The sequence below is a fragment of the Chanos chanos genome, chromosome 6 (genome assembly GCF_902362185.1).
Source record: "Chanos chanos chromosome 6, fChaCha1.1, whole genome shotgun sequence".
Classification (NCBI taxonomy): domain Eukaryota; kingdom Metazoa; phylum Chordata; class Actinopteri; order Gonorynchiformes; family Chanidae; genus Chanos; species Chanos chanos.
Window position 1 is genome coordinate 13,032,524 of NC_044500.1, and position 19,075 is coordinate 13,051,598.

Sequence of the window (19,075 nt, forward strand, 5' to 3'; positions counted from 1 at the left end):
ACAATCTTGTATTGTGCAGTGCGAGGAAATTAGTTACTGCGCTGCATTTACGCACTGAAATGAGAAAACTAATGGCGAAGAGGCGTTAAGACCAAATGAAAATTGAGTTAAAGCTTTTGCAGCCCAATATTTAAACCTTCCCAACACATAACCCCAGTCTGTTCGAGCAGAGGTTCTTCTGTTAACTTGTGTACCAAACTGCCCCTGTTGCTTCTCAGTCTAAATTAAAATTGGGTAAACGACTGACATTAAGAGCATTAATTACCCCCCCCCCAACTCACATGTAAATTTTCTAATCATAACGGACCATATAAATAATATTTTTATAAAATATGTGAGATTCGTGGGTTAGCCTTGTCCAGTTTTCCTCAGAGGACTGGCTGAGCTGTCAGTGAACAAAGCCAATACATCTAAAGTTGTGGGAAGCTATCTCTGAAAAGCCCATGGGACGGTGAGGATTTCCGGAACATTCTATCAACAGCTTCACAAACATAAGTAGAGTGCTTGAGGGAGTCGATTCAGGCAGAGCCATTTTAACATTTGATCAGTTAACAGGGGGGCGGTGCCTGAGGTTCGGGGACCAAGGCAAGTGGAGTGGGTTCTACAGGAAAACGTCTGGTGAAGTAAATCACTCTCACATGTCTCCACGGGAGAACTTCCCTTTTCGAAAAGAAAAAAAAAAGCACAGATTCAGACCCCTCTGAGAGGATGACTCATTCCACTTGCTGTGTCAACAAAAGATAAAAACAAACACTGTGTGTGTGTGTGTGTGTTTTTTTTTTCTTTTTTACGAAAATATACAGATCTCCAAAGTGTACAGTAAGTCTCTTAGCTGGAGTCATATTTAAAAGAGGGATATACTAAACTTAGAGTGACTTAGGTCTTGATGCTCTGAAAATCTCAATAATGTGAAAAACAGTTTTAAAAAAAAAAGCTGAAAAGAAAAGAAAAAAAACCCCCAAATAATCGATTTCTGCTTTGGATCATGTTACTCTGTGGTAATCGCCCTCCTAATTTGTTCACGAGAGACATCAGAAGCTCTATCTCAACCAATAAGAGTTCAGCTTGATAAGCTTTAGTAGAAGGAGTACTGGTTCTCCACAGCTCTGGTCCTACGTGTACCATCACTCTCGTGGTAGTCCTCCCCACTACCGATAGGGGGCTCCAACAACCTCTCAGAGCTGTTGCTCCTGCTCTGAAGCCCCCCACCTACTCCTGCGCTGCCCGGCTGTGCGGTGGGAGATGAAGAGGTGCTGGAAGAGAGCGGGGCTTCGGTCGAGGGGCCCACCGTGGGCTGTAAGGCCCCGGGAAGATGGTGTGCTGGCTGGGCTGGCTCGGACCGACAGCCTGGTTCACGTGGAGAGGTGGGAAGCTGAGGAACAGTCACATCTGTCATACACAGAGACACAGCTGGTGAGCACAGAAATGCATCACATACAAATGAGTCAATAAATATGGCACTGAGCTCACAGTTACGAGTACGAAACAATCGTTCTCCAAACGTTTGCTTAACATATTGCCGTCTCACCTCATGCATAAAGACTATGGACTGTCCCAAAAATCCTGTTTACAAGTCCTATACTGAAGTATACTGTACAGAAAATTCCAGTTTACTGACCAGGGGCTTTTGGTACATTTCTTGTAGGCCAGCTTAGACAATATGGATTATAAACACAGACCTTCGTTCATGTGGTTATTGTGTTCAGTATATCCAAATCTTAAGACACATCTTTCCCTTGATGGGGGAACAAGATTTACGGTAGAGAGTAAAAGCATATCTCAGTGTAGCCCAGTAGCGGCCGTGAGAGAGATGTATATATAAAGTAGTGGAGCCAAAAGAAACTACAGATGTCTTACACACATTGTCTCATACAGAGACAATAACACAACCCAAGTTTCGAATTCAATAACAGTATACGGTAGGATTATTAAACACTGATAAACGGTAAATGCCTAGCTGAGAAAATAAAGGGCCTTTATATTGCGCCGTGGTATATTGACTTGACGGGCGTCCGTTAACAATAACAATTAAGTCGACCTCGGTTCTTTTAATACGGCAAGTCAACTCACGACATCAATAAACGCTTTTACACACTGTATCAACACTCTTTTCTGAGTTGTGCTGAGTGCGCGTGGACGCGTGTGTGAGGGAGCATGCCAGTGCTCGCGGGAAGACAGAGGGTCTCTGTGTAAGCGACTATGCCTAATGTGGGGCTGGAGCCCGGGCGGCACGGTAAGAAAAAAAAAAAAATGCTGGGTTACAATCATTCTGCTCTGACTGGACCAATGCACTTCATTCATCCAAGACAGAAGGGGAGGAGGCAGGGCTGACATGGAGAAGTAGAGGGGGGTGGGTGGGGGGGTGGGTGGGTGAAGGTTAGTAGGTTCAGCGAGTTCTTGGTCCTTTCTCTCCCGGTTCTCAGGTCTAACCTCCACATCCATCAACGCTTTCTGCTTAGCCTCTTCTCGTATCTCCAACAAACAACAGAGGGTTGAGACCCTTAATAATCCTCTTTACCATTATTTTTTAGCCCCCCCCCCCCCCCCCCCCCGCTCCTGAGTGAGACTTACCCACTGATGAAAAGAGATTTGCTTACTTTTAAGTCCAGACAAGTTTTTTTCCCCCCCTATCTCTGAGAAAGGCCCTTTGAGTGACGTCAAAACACAAAGAACGGACATATGTTTCACATTTCGGTCCAGAGGATATCACTGCCCTTGGAAGCTTGTGTGGGGACTTCAGACACATTGACTATTTTGTTATGTCTCCTTCAGCATGACAGTGTGTGTTTGTGAATTATTCAAACAGCGCTACAAAGTCTGGGTAATTACCATAAGCAATTATGCAGGATAAACGCGGGCCGACGCAGGCGAAATGACAGCATGGGATATTATTGTGATTCTGTTTGATGATTATAATCTCTGTCTTAGAGCGACAGCACTTAAAGCCTTCTTAAAACTTTGTCAATGGTTTCCCTTTATCAAAGGATCTACAGGCATTTCTGTTTACATAACGGAAAACAATACATCACAGTCTGTCTGAGACGTTAAACAATTCTCTGATTAAAGTTGAGAACAGCCTAAACATCCAATTTGTTTAGTCTGATTTTGTGAGAATGATTGTTTAAGATTTCAACCAAAACAAGACATAAAATATTCAAGCTGACAGCACATATAAACTTCTGAGTGATTTAGCCTCAGATGAAAATGCCTTTCTGAACACACGCGTGTGTGTGTTTACCTGTCGGAGTGCGCTGAACCTGCACGTATGAACGTAGCGTGATGTCGGCGGAGCCTCCGGACTCCAGCGGGATGGGATGAGCGTGGAAGTGGCGGAGCATATCTGACACCGTCTGGAACCACAGGTGATGTACGTGGCACTGCCCGGTCTCATTAACAGAGAGCCGCAGGTGCTGTGGACCCAGGAAAAAACACCCAGACAACAGACATAACATCAGTTATGATCATTATGACACAGATTATTATCATAACATACAGTGCATGCATGGGGATAACTACTTACTGTCTCCTGGTATCCATCTGGCATTCAGTAAATAGGTGGCATTTAACCATTCCACATATAATTCCATTATAGTTCTTTGATCCTGTATTGTTATTGTATAACTTTATCATTTAGCAATGTAATGACGCTGAACTGTGCATACATTCTTAGATTTGAGAATGCAAACATATGACAGGTATTTGCCAGCAAGACACAGAGAGATTATCATGTCTCACATCTTGGTTGTATTCTTAGGAAAATATTTATAAGGACTGATAATTGCTCAGCTACACACACACACACGGGCCTTTCAGACTTGATGTGACAGTCAGTCATAGAAAGGGTGTGGGAAAATTCCAATCCTACACATGAGCAGGCAGATCAGTTCCCATATTCTGCAAACAGCATTCAGAGAGAGGCGGGGAGAGGAAAAAAAAACAGGAGGAACAGACAGAGAGAGCGAGAGAGAGAGAGAGAGCGAAAGAGTGCAGCTCTTATCAGCTCAAAGAGGACTTTGGATGATGGCCATGGAATGCCAAGACTGACACTGGAGCAGGATGGAATTTCTGGTGGCAGGATGTGAGGGTATAGAGTTTCGTTCGGACTGCAGTCGCTGGTTGGTACACCACCACACACACACACACACACACACACACACACACACACACACACAGGGATGTGCAGAAGAGGCAAAGGGAAGAGCTAAAAGTGCCCCTATGAGTCAAAGCCATCCTCAGCATGAACTCTGTATTCCACTCTACTACAGTCTCAACATAACATCACTATATGGTCACATGATGAGTACAGTGTATTGGGAATTTTTTAGAAATAAGTAACTGTGGTCTTTATATTTGTGTCTGATTCAATCACCTTGGCTTTGCCCTGAAAGTTGAAGGTGAGGACGTATTCCCCCGGCCGCGTCTCGCTCTGACGAATCACAAAGAGTCCATGGCTGCGAGCTCCGCCCGCCAGCACAAGCTGGGCCGCACGAACCCGTGACAACGTCCCATGGAACCATGGGTAACTCGCCAAACTGCCGTCTCCTTCCGTTTCCACCAGCCCGTCGCCTGGACCCCCTGAACAAAGAGGCCAGTGGTGAAACATCGGTTTGCCCCAACTTTAAAGCCAAAAAAGAAACTGCTTCCCAGCATCCTGTTCGACAGCTCCAAGGTGTAACCCTTTGCACCGTTAAGTACCAATATTTCAGTGTGTGTGTGTGTGTGTGTGTTGGTGTGTTACCTGGTGGGGGGTTGGGACTCTGAGCCTCGGGGGACTGGAGAAATCGTTCTAATGGGATGTGTGAGGGGTGTTGTGTGAAGGGTAGTTCCCGGCAGCGTACAGAGGGGGCGCTGTAGTGATCAATCGCTGTAGCACAGGCCCTCTCAGGAGCTCGATGTACACCTGGACAAAATAAATCACAACGTGATTACACAGCACACTAACTCCAACACTTCACTCACAAGCTCCAGAAACATGAAGAAGGATATTAAGAATCAACTAGTTCTATCTGTGTATGAACACCTATTAATTACTTTTTATAAGTATGTCTTAAGCACTGTAATTTATTTTGACAATGGATGGGGTCCATGAGGAACAGGACTGTGACACTTTTTAAATCAGACTAGTCTACGCACTGAGTATAGCTACTGTTTACATCTGTGAGGAATTCATATCAACAAACTGTTTCAGTCACTATCAGTGGATTCTTACTGTATAACATTAACAGTGAGGCAAGGAAAGCACCGTGGCCTTACCCTCAGAGAGAAGCTCACAACTGCAGGAGGATACCATGGAGAATTCTTTGGATGGTTGTCCATGAGGACATGACGCTAGCTCAATGTCGTCCCCACTGTCGCTATATAACAAACACACACATAAACACACACACACACACACACACACACACACACACAAACACACACACACACACACACACACACACACACAAAAACAAGTCAAGTTAGGGATATGCAGAGGTATGTCTCCTTGGTGTACCCCACAGTGACTGCCAAAGGATAAAAAATGTCAAAACTGTCCTTTTTTTTTTTTAAAGTAGGCATATATTGAATTCTGATTGATATGGTGAGTTGTTCTCTAGGACACATCTGTGAAACTCCTGGGACTTCGCTAAAATAAATGACTCTGCCACACTGTGCTTTATTGACAGTCTGGTCCAGTGCAGTGTGAAGAGGGGAGAAGAAAGAGAGAGCTGTCAAAAACTCCTCTAACTGGGTGATCTATGGCTGTGTACTGTGCCCCCCCTCCCTTTTTTCCCTCCTTTCCCTGAAGGGCAAATATTTATCCCTCCATTTACCCAGGGTCTATGCAGTCCTGGATGTCTGCAACCCACGAGTTCTTCTGCAAGGAGTCGATGGTTTCCAAAATGTACTCCGCGCCGTTTTCCACCTGTAGTAGAACACAGCACAAAGCCTGAGTCTATATTCAACCGTACAGCCCTGAGGACCGTTAACCGTTTCAGACCAACGGGATCCCGTTTTTATGACTCTACACTGTAGCATCTTAATTACTTATCAAAACGTCAAATGATATTGAGTAGAGATGTGGTATGGACGATGGATTGATGAGACACTTTGAGAAGGATGAAGGGTGTAAAATTAAAAGAGGAGAAAAGAAAGGAGAGAGAAGAGAACCTTGCGAAAGAGATGATGGAGGACAGTGTTGTACCTTGAGGACAAATGTGTTGTCTTTGTCAGGCATCTCCAGAGGCATGGTGGTCCTCACCTCCACGATTGCAGACAAGGGTACGCTCACCTTGGGCTTGGACGACTGAGGCAGAAACAAGTAGAGGACAGTCATATCCACTGCTCTACACGTTCCTAACAGCAGCCGGTCAACACAAATCTCCAAAAGCCTCTTGCGTGTACGCGTGCACGTGGCTCTTTAGCATAAAGCCCAGACACACGACATCCAGCCCACAGTATTGATCGCATAAACGGCTAATTTTACCATCTGCACTAACCCTGAGAGATGGATTCTATAGACCACTGTCTGTCTGCATTCATTATTTATTTAGACAAGGTTTCAACCGTAGCTTTCACTAAGTGAGTGTGTGTGTGTGTGTGTGTGTGTATGTTACACAGATTCAGTGGAGCGGACGACAGTGTTTGAGAGGAGAGGAGAATAAGAGCAGGAATAAGAATAAAGATATACACAAACAGTTTATCTAAGAATGTGAGTAAACTGAGCACTAAATACTACATCAGCGCAGAGGAGTGTTTATGACTGCATGTAGTCGGCCTCTGAGGCTTATCTTCAGCATCGAGCCATTTTATCTTCTCTCAGCTCTGAACTGGCTGCAACGCGTCACTGTAGCGTGGAACTCATTTCTGGAGGGAAGGACTATCAGAGGGTATCTCCTTCCTGTCTCTGCTACTTCACACAGACAGGAGTGGACAAATGACCTCCTCAGCTGCTGATGTAGCCTCATCATAACTGTTGACATTAAGAAATGCTGAGAAGGCCAATCCAGGTTATGCTGTCCAGTCGGCTAAATATAAACTCGGCCATCTCAGATGCCGCTGAATTCGCCTATCACTGAAATTACACGCAAAGTTTCCCAACCTAAACCAAATCTATTGCTTTCACTCTTCAGAAAGAGATATGTGAGAGTCTGAATCAACATTAACGCATATTTGAAGCACATATTAAAAAAGATATTGTGGACATTAAATACATAGGCTTCGCTTCACGTTCGGATCTCGTGGGACAGGCAGTATGAATGTGACTTCTCTCTATGGACAGTGGAAGGTGAGATTAATAGTGTGCTGACTGCTGACTCTGCCTTTAGTGAAACTGTTCTATAGCCGGAGCATTTATCAGGCCTGCCCAGCAAGCAGATCTGATGTTTTACAGCTCATACACACACACACGCACACACGCACACACACGCCACGGCAATGACTCTGATCTGGGTACAATTCCTCTCACATTGATTTAATCAACACAGTTCATACATCACGTAGCTGCCCTCTTTCCCTCTCGTCCACTCTCTCTTTCCCTCTCTCTTTTTTCTTCTTATTATTAAAGGTCTTAGAATGCTTTTAAGTTTCACTAAGTCACAAATGTAAATTTCATGGTCGACGGGTCCGCAAGAATCAAACTTCCCGTGTTTACGAGGTTTGCACTTTACTTCTGGCTTCTGTGAACGAGTGGATACCAGAATAGCATTTCCTCCTGCAGAGACGTCTGTGTTTAGAACGGCCGTTCGCGTAAATGGGAACAGGAAGTCGTTAGTGTGGAAATTCCAGGAGAGCGCTGCTCTCTTTAAGTCCGTCAAAGTCCAAACCATGACACACGGTTGGTTGAAATTCACCTCTTAGTGTTTCCACTTCGTTTAAGGAACTGAAAATAAAATTCTGCAGGCCAGCTCTTCCCAGAAACTCTGTTAAAGGGTTTGAAATTTGTTTTCATTACCTTTCAAGTGCGTAACTAGTTTAGCACGGCCTGACGTAGCAGCGACAAGAGGTCGATCTAACATTACAGCGACAAACATTCAGATTATAAATATCTTGGGCTCCGGGGAGAGCGCCGTATTTAAGATAATTGAAAGAGGTACAATTCAATACAAACACAATATCAACAGCTGCAGATTTATGTTGACCATTCACATCTCGGCAGAGCGCTGTGCAGCGTTTGTGTTTGACTGAGCGAGCAGTACGGCCGTGGCGCTGAACGCTGAATTTAATCCAGTCTAAAGTATCCTCACATCACTGTGGATCAAACCGGAGCTGACAGATTTACACACACTCGACAGCACTGGACTCCCATTACTGCAGAGTTCACAGTTAGACATCCTGTGCGAGTGTGAATATATACTCTCGCCACAGCACACTGCGTTTAACCCTTAGGTGCTTTCTTCACAGGCAGCATACATGTTTCGTGTGTGTATGTGTGTGTACATTTACGTGACTTGAATGCATGTGAAAGGGTAAGGGGCCCAAGGCTGCACGTGTCTGAGTGTGTGTGTGTATGCATGTGTGCATATGTGTTTTTCATGATCAACACAGCATATCTGATAAAACCCAAAATGTTTGTCTTGTTCTGTGAGTGTATATGTTAATGTGAGTGTACTGTATCTATGTGTTCACGTGCTGTGATTCTAGGTTCAGGTACCTTGGGTGGCACGAAGAACTCCAGAAGGAACTTCTCTCCTCCTTCCGCACGAGGCCCGGCCTTACGCAGGAGTAGCCTGCATTTCTGCCACTGCGCTGCCCCCATGCAGTTTGTATCATCTGCCACCATGTAGCGCAGGGCCCCCTCCCTCTGAATCTCCAGCAGTTCTGCCCGGTGTCCCTGAGAACCCCTGGGTAACCTCAGCTTCTGGCTCCACCGCTCTGTCCCCCCGCTCTCCCCCCCCGTTGGCCCTCCTGCCACCCCCAGCGGGGTCGGGCTCCGGGGAGGAGCGTCGGTGCCAGATCTCCCGAACCCCGTCCACTACGCACAGGCTCATGTTCCGCAGGGAGAAGCCCTTCTTAAAACGGGCTTTGGGGTGACCCAATGACACGTCCTCCGAACTGCGGGACTGACCCAACGCCGACACTTTGTGGGCGGGGGTCTGTTGGGCGCGTGGGCCGGCGCTTCCGCTGGCCCCTCCTCCTCCGCTGTCCATGCTGTCCAGCGATTCGCTGGACGCTCCCGCGTCCTTGCGGCGCTGGTAGAGGTCGTGGCCGTAGGACAGAGGGCAACCCTGAATGCCAACGAAGGGCACGATGCTGTATTTCGGGCCGGAGGTGCCACCGGGCGACCCCGGTTCCCGGGCCTGATTTAGCGCGGCGGAAAAGCAGTCCAGGAAGTGTCGGGCAAAATGTTGAGAAAAGCTGGCGTCGGCGCCGGGCGAGTCGTAGCAGGGGTTCTCGCTGACGAAACGGCGGAACTTGTGGGCGAAGTCGGCGGCGGAGGCGCGGGCGTGCAGCTCACAGAACTCCTTCCAGTCAGGCAGCGGGCACGAGGAGAGCTCCGGGCTGCCGGGCGCCCCGTCGCCATTCATCACTGTGCCATGCCAACGCCCAGCAAGAGCGCTGCGAACACACAGAAACATAACGTCAGGCAACACTCAGACTGAGAGAGAGAGAGAGAGAGGGAGAAAGAGAGAGAGAGGGAGATGTGTGTTTGTGTGAGAAGGAACTGTGAGAGCTTGGGAAATTCAGGATCAGGCAGGGTGTGTATGTGTACGTAAGGGGTATAAATGAGAGAGTGTGTTTCCAATGTATTTGTGAGCGAAAGAGAGAAGCGAGTGTGAGAGGAGAGAAAGAGCTTTTTGTGTTCAGTAAAGAAGAAGAGAGAGAGATTGATGGAAAAAGAGAGTACGCGGCGGCCAGGAGGGCAGGCACAGCGGCCAGCGTTCACGCTGTATATAAGTACATTTGTGTAGGAGAAAAGTGGAAAAGAAAGAGGGAATGAATGGTACCGCCTGGGGCAAGCGTGACACAGGAAAAAAGAGCTTTCACAAATTTAAGTGAGAAAAGGAAAGAGAGACAGAGGGGTGGGGGTGGTTTTAGAAGGCCAGGCCACCCCCCCCCACCCCAAACAAAAAAGCTGAGGATAAAGCGACAGCTGAAAACACACTAGTAAATAAACAAACAGCTATAGTATCTTTACTATAGTGTATATGTGAGCACGGTTAAGTTGAACAGTTGCTTTTATATGCTCGTATACAGTCGTATGGTCCCAGCAGTAAGGACAGCACCATTCAAATCACTACAGGCCCCTTCTTACTGCTGTACTGGAAGGGGGAAAGTGTTGGAAAGTAATCTGTGGAGGTGTGAACACAAGGACTTTCTTTTCTGCTCCTACTGGGCTTGAGAGTTTTTCAATTTCGTTGGCCGCTATGTGAGCGCTTATGTGTGTGTGTGTGTGTGTGTGTGTGTGTGTGTGTGTGTGTAGTGCTATGCTGTCTCTCTCTCTGTGATCCTTGCCTGGTTCAGGCAGTGCCAAGCCACACTGGATCACAGATAAAACCTTCTTGTGGTTTGTGGTGTGAAACACAAACAACGCATTCTATTATAGCCAACGCGCGTCAAGCCTGCCACCTTCGCTCAAGTTTGGTTTTCGTTTTATGCTTCTCTGTCTCCACTCCTCCTATTTCCGCCCCCCCCCCCCCCCCCCCCCCACCTTGTCCTTTCCCCGCTTCTCAAATCTATCCTCTCCTGACCCTTCTGCACACTATTATTTTTCTGGTTTTATTTTTAATTTGTTCATGTGGCATCTCTTCATTGAGTTTCAATGCAAGATATCAAACGCTAAGACTAAGCACAGCGCTAAGAACATTGCAACGTTGCCCCCCCCCCGCCCCCCCCCCCCCCCCAAATCAGCTATTTATTTTTAGCATGTTGCAGGATGCAATGATTATGTCCAGTTCTGTTGCCAAAAAGGACATCCAACGCGACTCAAAACGAAATACAGTAATCCGACCAAACAGAGCTCTTTTAAAACAGATACATGAAGGTTACTGAAATCGCTCAAGAAAAAAACGATGTGAAAATCATGAAGAAGGATGACTTCTGAGCGCGTCTCAGCTAATTACGAGATCAGATAAAACAGAACAAAGCTACTTTGATCCACCCATTCCAACTGGGCGCAAAGATTTAAATTTAAAACTGACTGAAGGAATAACAAATCTATAGTACTGTACTTAGGGCTTTATTACATGACGCTTATTACGATGCTATTGTGGCAAGCTCTAGATTTGATGTTAATCTACATTAATCTGATGTTAATCTGTAGAAAATATGAGGTATTATGTACTGCTTGTGTGGAACCCAGCCCCTGTGTGAAGCTCGCTGGTAAAAAAAAAAAAAAAAAGACACTGTACCAGTGCTCTCCCACTGGGCTGAGCCAGATAAAGTGCTATCATCAATTCTCTGCACACACACGCGCGCACACACACACACACGCACACACACTCAGAGAGAGAGAAAGGCCTACTCATTGCCCTCACTGTCCAGTCTCCATCACTCTCTATTAAGCCTTGCTAACACACACACACACACAGCTGCTCATCAGTGCCAGCGACACAGATAGTCAGGGACAACAACAGGCCCCAGTGCACTGTACTCCCATCTCCCATACCACACGGCTAACCTCGGCCTGCAGTGTTTTATCACTCGCCGCATCAAACCAGTCTGCCAACGACCTACTCAATCCATCCGCTCCACCTACGCTAATCACTCACGACGGCAAAGGAAAGGCGTTTGTCTTTTACGTGTCCTGAGGTCTCTTACGATGTATGTTTCCTGACACGTGCGTACATGACAAACAACGACAAAGGGAGAGGACGTCGTTAGTGTATAAAGAATGTTCTTCAGCCGCAATACGCGCGTCTTAAAGAGGTTCCCCATATTAACCTTAACGCTTGCCAAAGAATTTTCCTGAGCGAAGGTCATTGTGTGTTTTGGCAGTGAGAATGTGTGCAATGGGAAAAGGCTTGTTAGCATTTAAGCTCACCAGAGGGAGACCTGGGGGGGGGTTATCATGCAGTGTTAATTGTCTTACGCTAAATCTTTATGACTATTAGGGCTCTCTCCATCGTTAAAGCGAATAGCCATCATCACAAGCAGCTATGGATTTTTTTTGACTAATGAAACGTTGGAGTGTTTCCAGCATACTCCAAATTCACTTTGGGATTAAACTCAATCTGAGAGTAGCCCAATCAATGTTTTCCCAGAGACTAGGAGAAAGGGAGGGGTTAAGATCATAAATGTAATGTTAATCCCTTTCTACGTACGTACAAATGCGTAAAAGTGCAAAAAGCACCCCCCCCCCCCCCCCCCCCCCCCCCCCCCCCCCACACACACACACACACACACAGCTTGCCTGTATGGTTTTCTAGAATTTTCCGCACAAGCGGCTTTGTCATTTTTCAGAAACATCAGGATTGGTCAAGTTGTCACATAGGCTTAGCGTAAAACTCACTGACTCTGATTTCGGCTTATTTCTGCTCTGTCGTTCAAGGACAAGACTACAGCTTCGCGTCTGAGAAAACAAGCAAAGCAAAACCGTCTCTTTCCGACTCTCCCCTTCTCTCGTATCTCCACCACATCTCAGTTATAGACCTGGTGGTAGGAAAAGAGAAGACGACTAGACTGAATCAAATCAAAACTCAATCTGGAAAAAAAAAAGCGAAAAAAAAAGAAGAAAAAGTACAAGAAAATTCTGGTGAGTCATCCACTTGGGAAGAGACTTAAACTATCCTGACTCTCTCCCTCTCCCTCTCACAAGTATGTAACTCTCTTGACTCTGATTAAATCAGTTCTCCAGACTGTCACACAGAGCGACGGTGGTGGGGGGGGGGGGGGGAGGAAATCTTGGATCAAAATTCTAATTTGAAAACTACACTTCATGCCCCACGAAATCCCTTAGGAAAACACGGAGAAGACACAGCGTTATGTAACTGCTCTTCTCTCTTCTGAGGAGGTTCTCCATCACTTTTCTCCTCCGCTTCCATCAGGGAGTGTCAACACTCCTCTACGTGGAGGAATTCCTGAAGACTCCCCAGTATAGCGGAGAGCCGCTTTATCACGCGGAACATCATGGAGATAAGTGCTGTCGGGCAGAAAAGGAGAAAACGTGTTCACAAGAGTATGAAATCCCACACTGAATCATTTATTTCAGGCGAAGTCCGAACCCCCTTCGTCAGCCCACTTTACTGTCTCTATTTGGAGACCACTGATCTGTGGCCTCCTCCATAGGTTAGTGACTATCATACAAAGGTTATTTCAGTTACAAAAAGAATTTTTTAAAAAAAAGGAAAATGAGAACAGAGGCAAATTTACGAACGGTCGGGAACCGTGTTATGAGACTGCGTAGCTTAGCTTTACTTATGGTCACCGGTGAACGATATTTTTGACAGACACCGAGTTCTTCAGAGTTTCAAAGCTCTCGTAAGGTCGGGTGACTTTCCGCTAACTGAAACACATGAAGACTCGTGCCACGCCGCTTCCTAATCACATTGACTTTCCATATGAAAAAAAAAAAAAAAGCACCCCCCGTGTGACTCAGCAATGACATGCTGACCGTGCACTACAGTTTTTCAGCTTCTCAACAGGAAAAGGAACCAAAACGCCATCGCATCAAAACGAAAGTCAAATTATTACATTACGAAAAGATTAGGGGTAAATCGTCAACGGCGGCATCTGCCAGCTTGACGCAGCAGCTGGTGCATTTCATAAAAAGTGCGATTTTAAGGTTTCTGTGACAATCAGAATGTCATGTCAAGCTTTTCATTCTAAAATCTTCCACCTCGCACACAGGCATGAAATACGTGTGTTGAATATTTGATTTCACTCTCTTTATGGTCTACCGTTTATGGTCAGTGGTAACGGGTATGAAATTGTTGTTGTGTGTCTTCAAGTCCAGTCATGCCTGAATGAACGGAGGAAGCGGATGAGTCCCACTGAGGTTTGCATTCTTTTATTGTACGGCGGCAAAGGTTTAAGGTTCAAATCCCTCTTCATAACCAAGCCATTAAGAGACAGGAACAGCCTGTAACAAAGTTTCAAGAGGCAGCTTATATCTGAAAATGCCTCAGTAAGAGGTTTTACTGAATGGGTTTCTCACACACACACTCACACACACACACACACACGAACGCACGCGCAAACGCAAACACAAACACAAACACAAACACAGATATACAAAGATACACACACTTAAGACACACAGCTGCAACAACCTCCATTACTCAGTCATATCTTCCTCAACCAATTAGCTGTTTTTGCTTTCTCTCTGTCTTTCTCTCTCCCTCTTTAGGCCTGTTATCATCAGTTTAAATGATAGAGACATATACTTTAGAATACCATGTCTTCACCGTCACAACGCCGGTAAAAACTGAAAAATACCATCTCCTGCAGGGCTGAATTAACATGAAATGAAAATCACTATTCTCTTGACGTGACTGTCGTCCGTCGAGCATCTTTTAAAAATGAATAAATAAACAAATAAATACAAAGGCATCGTTTTTACAGATCACCTCCATGCATCTGAGTGAATTCTTTTTATACACGTTACTAAACTACAAAAAAACAACAAAAAAAATCAATTGTGCCGCTGAGTACATCAGCGTGCTAAAAGGTGCACATGCACTGTAGCTGTCAGGGCAGTGGAAATGAGAAAGTCAATAAGTGTACATTCATCTGAAACCCACCCTACCTCCACCCCGGCTGTCTTTCCGTGAATTCAGCAGAAAAACATACAACAAACAACAGGCAAAAAAAAATTTTTTTTTCTCAAGCTACCGAACTTCCGCTCAAGTGGGAACATGTGCTTTTCTCAAGGGTAAGAGACAGAAGAGGAAGAGAGGTCAGCAGCCTTAAGAAACGTTATCCTCAGACAGAGAAGTCGGACTGGCCGAGAAAGTGGACAACTGCGCTTACAGGTTTCCTACAGCCAAAGGGAAGCCAATGGGGACCTGCTATGAGGCTTTACCTGAAACCACATTGACTTTTTTTCTTTTTCTAAAAAACAGTTAAAGAACAGATTTCAATAAAAAGAGTTTCTATGATTTACATTTATTCACTTAACAGACAATGATTCTTATTCATAACCACCTTAAGTCCAGGAACAGTCTAAATGTACCCTTTTGGAAAAGAAAAAGGCTCGACGAAGGGATATTTTGCAACTTTACAAAAAATACATTTACAAAACAACCTCACTACTGAGACGCAAGTAAAGATTTTGTGTGGCTTCTGTGATAATGAAACTAAAGGAACTGAATGAAAGAACTGAATGAAAGTAAAGTTTCAGTTCCCTGATGAACGCTGCTCTCTGATAAGGGCACCCCCCCCCCCCCCAAAAAAAGCCTGATAATGTGTAGAGGGATGTGGATGATACTCAGAACAGGATCAGATTCACACGAGCAACGAGTGTGGCATCATTCAATTCAGATACACACACTGCATCCGTTTATGGTGTAAATGACAAAGTCTACACAAGCCTGTGGTTACAACAACCAGAGAAAGAGTGAGGGGAAGAGATGGAGAGAGAGAGAGAGAGAGAGAGAGAGAGAGAGAGAGAAGGGATAGAGATCATGTTTATCCTCCCTTGTCCAGCTGCTAAAACAATCAGAGCCTGTGTGTAAATGGACCCCTTTGGGGAGAGATGGTGAAGGAGAGAAGCTCTGAAGAGGATTCCATTGACAGAAAGAGAGAGAGAGAGAGAGAGTGAGTGAGTGTATGCATGAGAGAGAGAGAGGTGAGGGATTTCAGCCTCAACTATTGCCCCAAGGAAACAGGGGTCCTAAACCATTTAACTACACTCCCGTTCTCATCTTCGACAATGACTGCTTTCAGATCAGTCATCTGAGCTCTACACAGCACATTAAAATGAACACCCACTCATATCCTCTGTCAATATAGTGTTTTCAGACCAGTATGAACTAACAGCAGGTAATGTCCAGGAGGGGAGACACAACATCTCTGTTAAAAAGTTTAGGGTACATGAGAAAGAGTGGCCGGCAGCGGAATGGACTGTGAAAATGGTTGAGGAAGGAGGCTCGATTGTGGTAAGGATAACAGATCAGCAGTAGTCACAGAATACATTTTAAGCTGGTCTTTCCTTTAGGGAGTAACATTGCATACTGCAGTTTCACAGACTATATGAAAATGTTCGTGTCTGCATTTACATACAGTCACTACACCCAACAACGTAGAGGCGTTGTTTGCCTTTCCATGCATTTGTGTGTGTGTGTGTTTGTGTGTGTGTGTGTGTGTGCGTGTGAGTAACAGAGGAGATGAAACTACCCCTGGGACATTGAGTACAGTCATGCTTTCTAAGATTAGCTCAAACCAGGCCTAGCCATTCATGTGTGTGTTCTGCTCTGACTTGTATAGACATAAACACACATAGACATACACTGCATACAATTTTGCACAAACATAGCTACACAGACAAGCGCACACGTACACACACACACACACACACGTACACGTACACACACACACACACACACACGCACACAGGCAGATTCCAAGCTCTTTTCCGAGCTCAGCCTAAGCTTACAGTCTTTTCAAAGGTAAACCAAAACACAGAACATATGCCCACCTCCAGACGCTTGTCATTCAGACAAAATACTCTCTCACTCTGAGGGTTTGGAAACAGTAGTGAAAACATGTCCAATCAGATCGCAAGAGTCTTGTTATCCCTCCAATCCTAACAGACGCACATATCAGTCCCTCAATCCTGATACTCATCAGTCTAGCCTTTTCACTCGCCTGCTTTGTTAAGATCAATGGCCTCATTCTGGAGAAGAGAATCTACCATTAACTCGTCAGAGCGATTCAGTGCCAACATTTTTTGATATCATGAACACTGGGAACAGACAAGCTCAGACAGACATACACAGACAAATACAGACTGGTGTGAAGATGCCGCTGATAGACTAACAGACATCACAAGTAGGAGTTTGCAGATTTGGGGTCAGATGGCTCCTAATATTCAAGAACAATGGTAGATTTTTCTTGCTTTCGAACGCAATATTTGGATGAAGGAAACTTTACCATAAATGCACATTTAACGCTTACAAGAACCATAAATTCTCTGCAAAACACGCACTTTTCGCGGACTGCCATGCGTAGTATACGCTCGTTAACAATAAAGGGGTGCGTGGGAGACATGCGTCGTGATTCAGCAAGACTTCCTGTCCATTCAGGTTTTAAATGAAAATCACAGATGACCACGAAAGCTCGTGGTTTGTTTTCAAAGGAGACATTGATCATTTCTGAAATATATGGTGTAAGTTATGCTGAATACTAAAGTTGACATCGTGCATGGACTAAAAAATTACTGTTACATATAACATTAATGAACGTATGCATAACATTAATGAGCTGCAGCCACTAGCAACACGGGCTACGGCTAAAACTGTAAACAATTTTACTGCGATCAGCATTGCTCCTTCATGCTATAAAAAGATGATGAAGAAACAAAATAAAACCGACAAGGTTAACCATGCAAAAAGCTGTTTCAGTGTGACCTCAGGGGTGAATTTAGGCTTCCGATTAGTTAACCTTTGGTTTTCGTTTATTTAATATAAACGCGTATCTGAAAGCTGTGAGGGCCAGCGTTGATATTTCAGATTGATATTTCGATATATCAACCATTGTCGAGATAATCGTCGAACAAATAGGCCTAACCTAATCTAATCCCGCCGAGGTAATGCCTCATTTGCAGTTTACAGTAGCCCCTCTCAACTTATCATAGAAGCTTGCGACTCTTTTCCCTAACAAGATTAAACGAAAAGCCCCTTACAGCGACCCCCCAATCTCTAAGGCTCTGGTTCTACGAGCTTTACTGACAAACATTCCACCATGTCAGGACGATGTAGCTACCTGAGACGCAAAAGCGTTTTTGTGAATGCATTTCAGCACCAGAGAACGCTGGCGAGCGGAACTGGTTGGGAAAAAGGATGAACAACACTGGCTCTCCAGCTGCACCTGAACATGAACAAGCACAAAACTGCCTCAACGGTTTCTTGGGGGGAAAATCTACAATAAAAAACGACTGCTGTATTAAAACGGACTGCTGTATTAAAAATATCAATGCACGATGATGGGCACAATCAATGAAGGGCGACAGACGTTTCAAAAGCTGAGAAGTGAAAATTGAAAAAAAAAAAAAAAAAACAGCGCTCACCTCGGGTTCGACTCACTGCATGACGCTATCGTTGATGATGTTCAGACCACAATCCAGTTTTCGTTTCTTTTCCGAAAAAAAAAAATACAGTTTATTCCTGAATGACCATCGTCAGTACGTTATCATATTCTCGAAAAACAGCGGATGACTAGCTACATGGTCTCTATATTCCTCCTCTGCGCGCACTGGAGGCTACAGAGGGTCCACTGATAGACACAGATTCAGGGGGCGGCAGTGGCTCTCTGATCTATTTAACAGGCATCGGCGTTTGTCTTAAAGGAGAAGTGCGACGTTTTCGGTCTGCCCTGTTGTGTACAGTCTCTCTGTCACGTGTCATCTCTGACGGGCTGTGATTCAGAGTCTGGAGTCGCATCTGCCGTGCGATGCGCTTGCGTGGATTTAGCTTCATGGATTAGCGGCCAATCTAAATGGGATACCCTAACCTTACACCGATGGCTCCTGCGCAGCCGCACAATTTACAATCAGTAGGGATTCAAACTCGCTCACTGGAAACTGCAGGAGACTTCTGCACCTGAAAGCGCACCCAAATACAAGCTTTCAGGTATGTGTGACATATTATGGGTGAAAAAATCTATAAATGAAAAAAAAAATCACAAAGCATATCTAATGTGGGTCTCTGGTTATACAGCTGTTGTCTGTCTGCAACTCTGTTCAAAATTCACAATGGTCCACTACAAGCGTCTCAAATTAGATATGCCAGAAATGACGGTAATGCTGAAGTTAGATAAAGAAAACTAATTACACTGTCTTTCCACTTACTTCTCTTTGACACTAATCAGTGAAGGAAAAGAAGGGCTTCTTTTGTGTTACCTTTTTGGGCCTTCAATCAGCCTCACTCACTCAATTACAGTGTGTGTGTGTCTGTGTCTGTGTATGTGTGTTCATTTGTGTTTTGCTCCTATGAAGACC

The 19,075-nt window shown here is 45.1% G+C and overlaps 1 protein-coding gene across 1 annotated transcript; it reads right to left on the reverse strand.

Annotated features, from left to right (window-relative positions):
• Positions 1 to 1,075: 1,075 nt before the first annotated feature.
• Positions 1,076 to 18,183, reverse strand: sh2b2 (SH2B adaptor protein 2). The gene is given in 10 exon segments (XM_030778596.1): positions 1,076 to 1,389; positions 3,239 to 3,410; positions 4,370 to 4,575; positions 4,739 to 4,900; positions 5,254 to 5,354; positions 5,814 to 5,905; positions 6,185 to 6,286; positions 8,633 to 8,875; positions 8,877 to 9,537; positions 18,146 to 18,183. Coding segments are annotated over 9 exon segments (2,022 nt in total). The 5' UTR covers positions 9,507 to 9,537; positions 18,146 to 18,183.
• Positions 18,184 to 19,075: the final 892 nt, after the last annotated feature.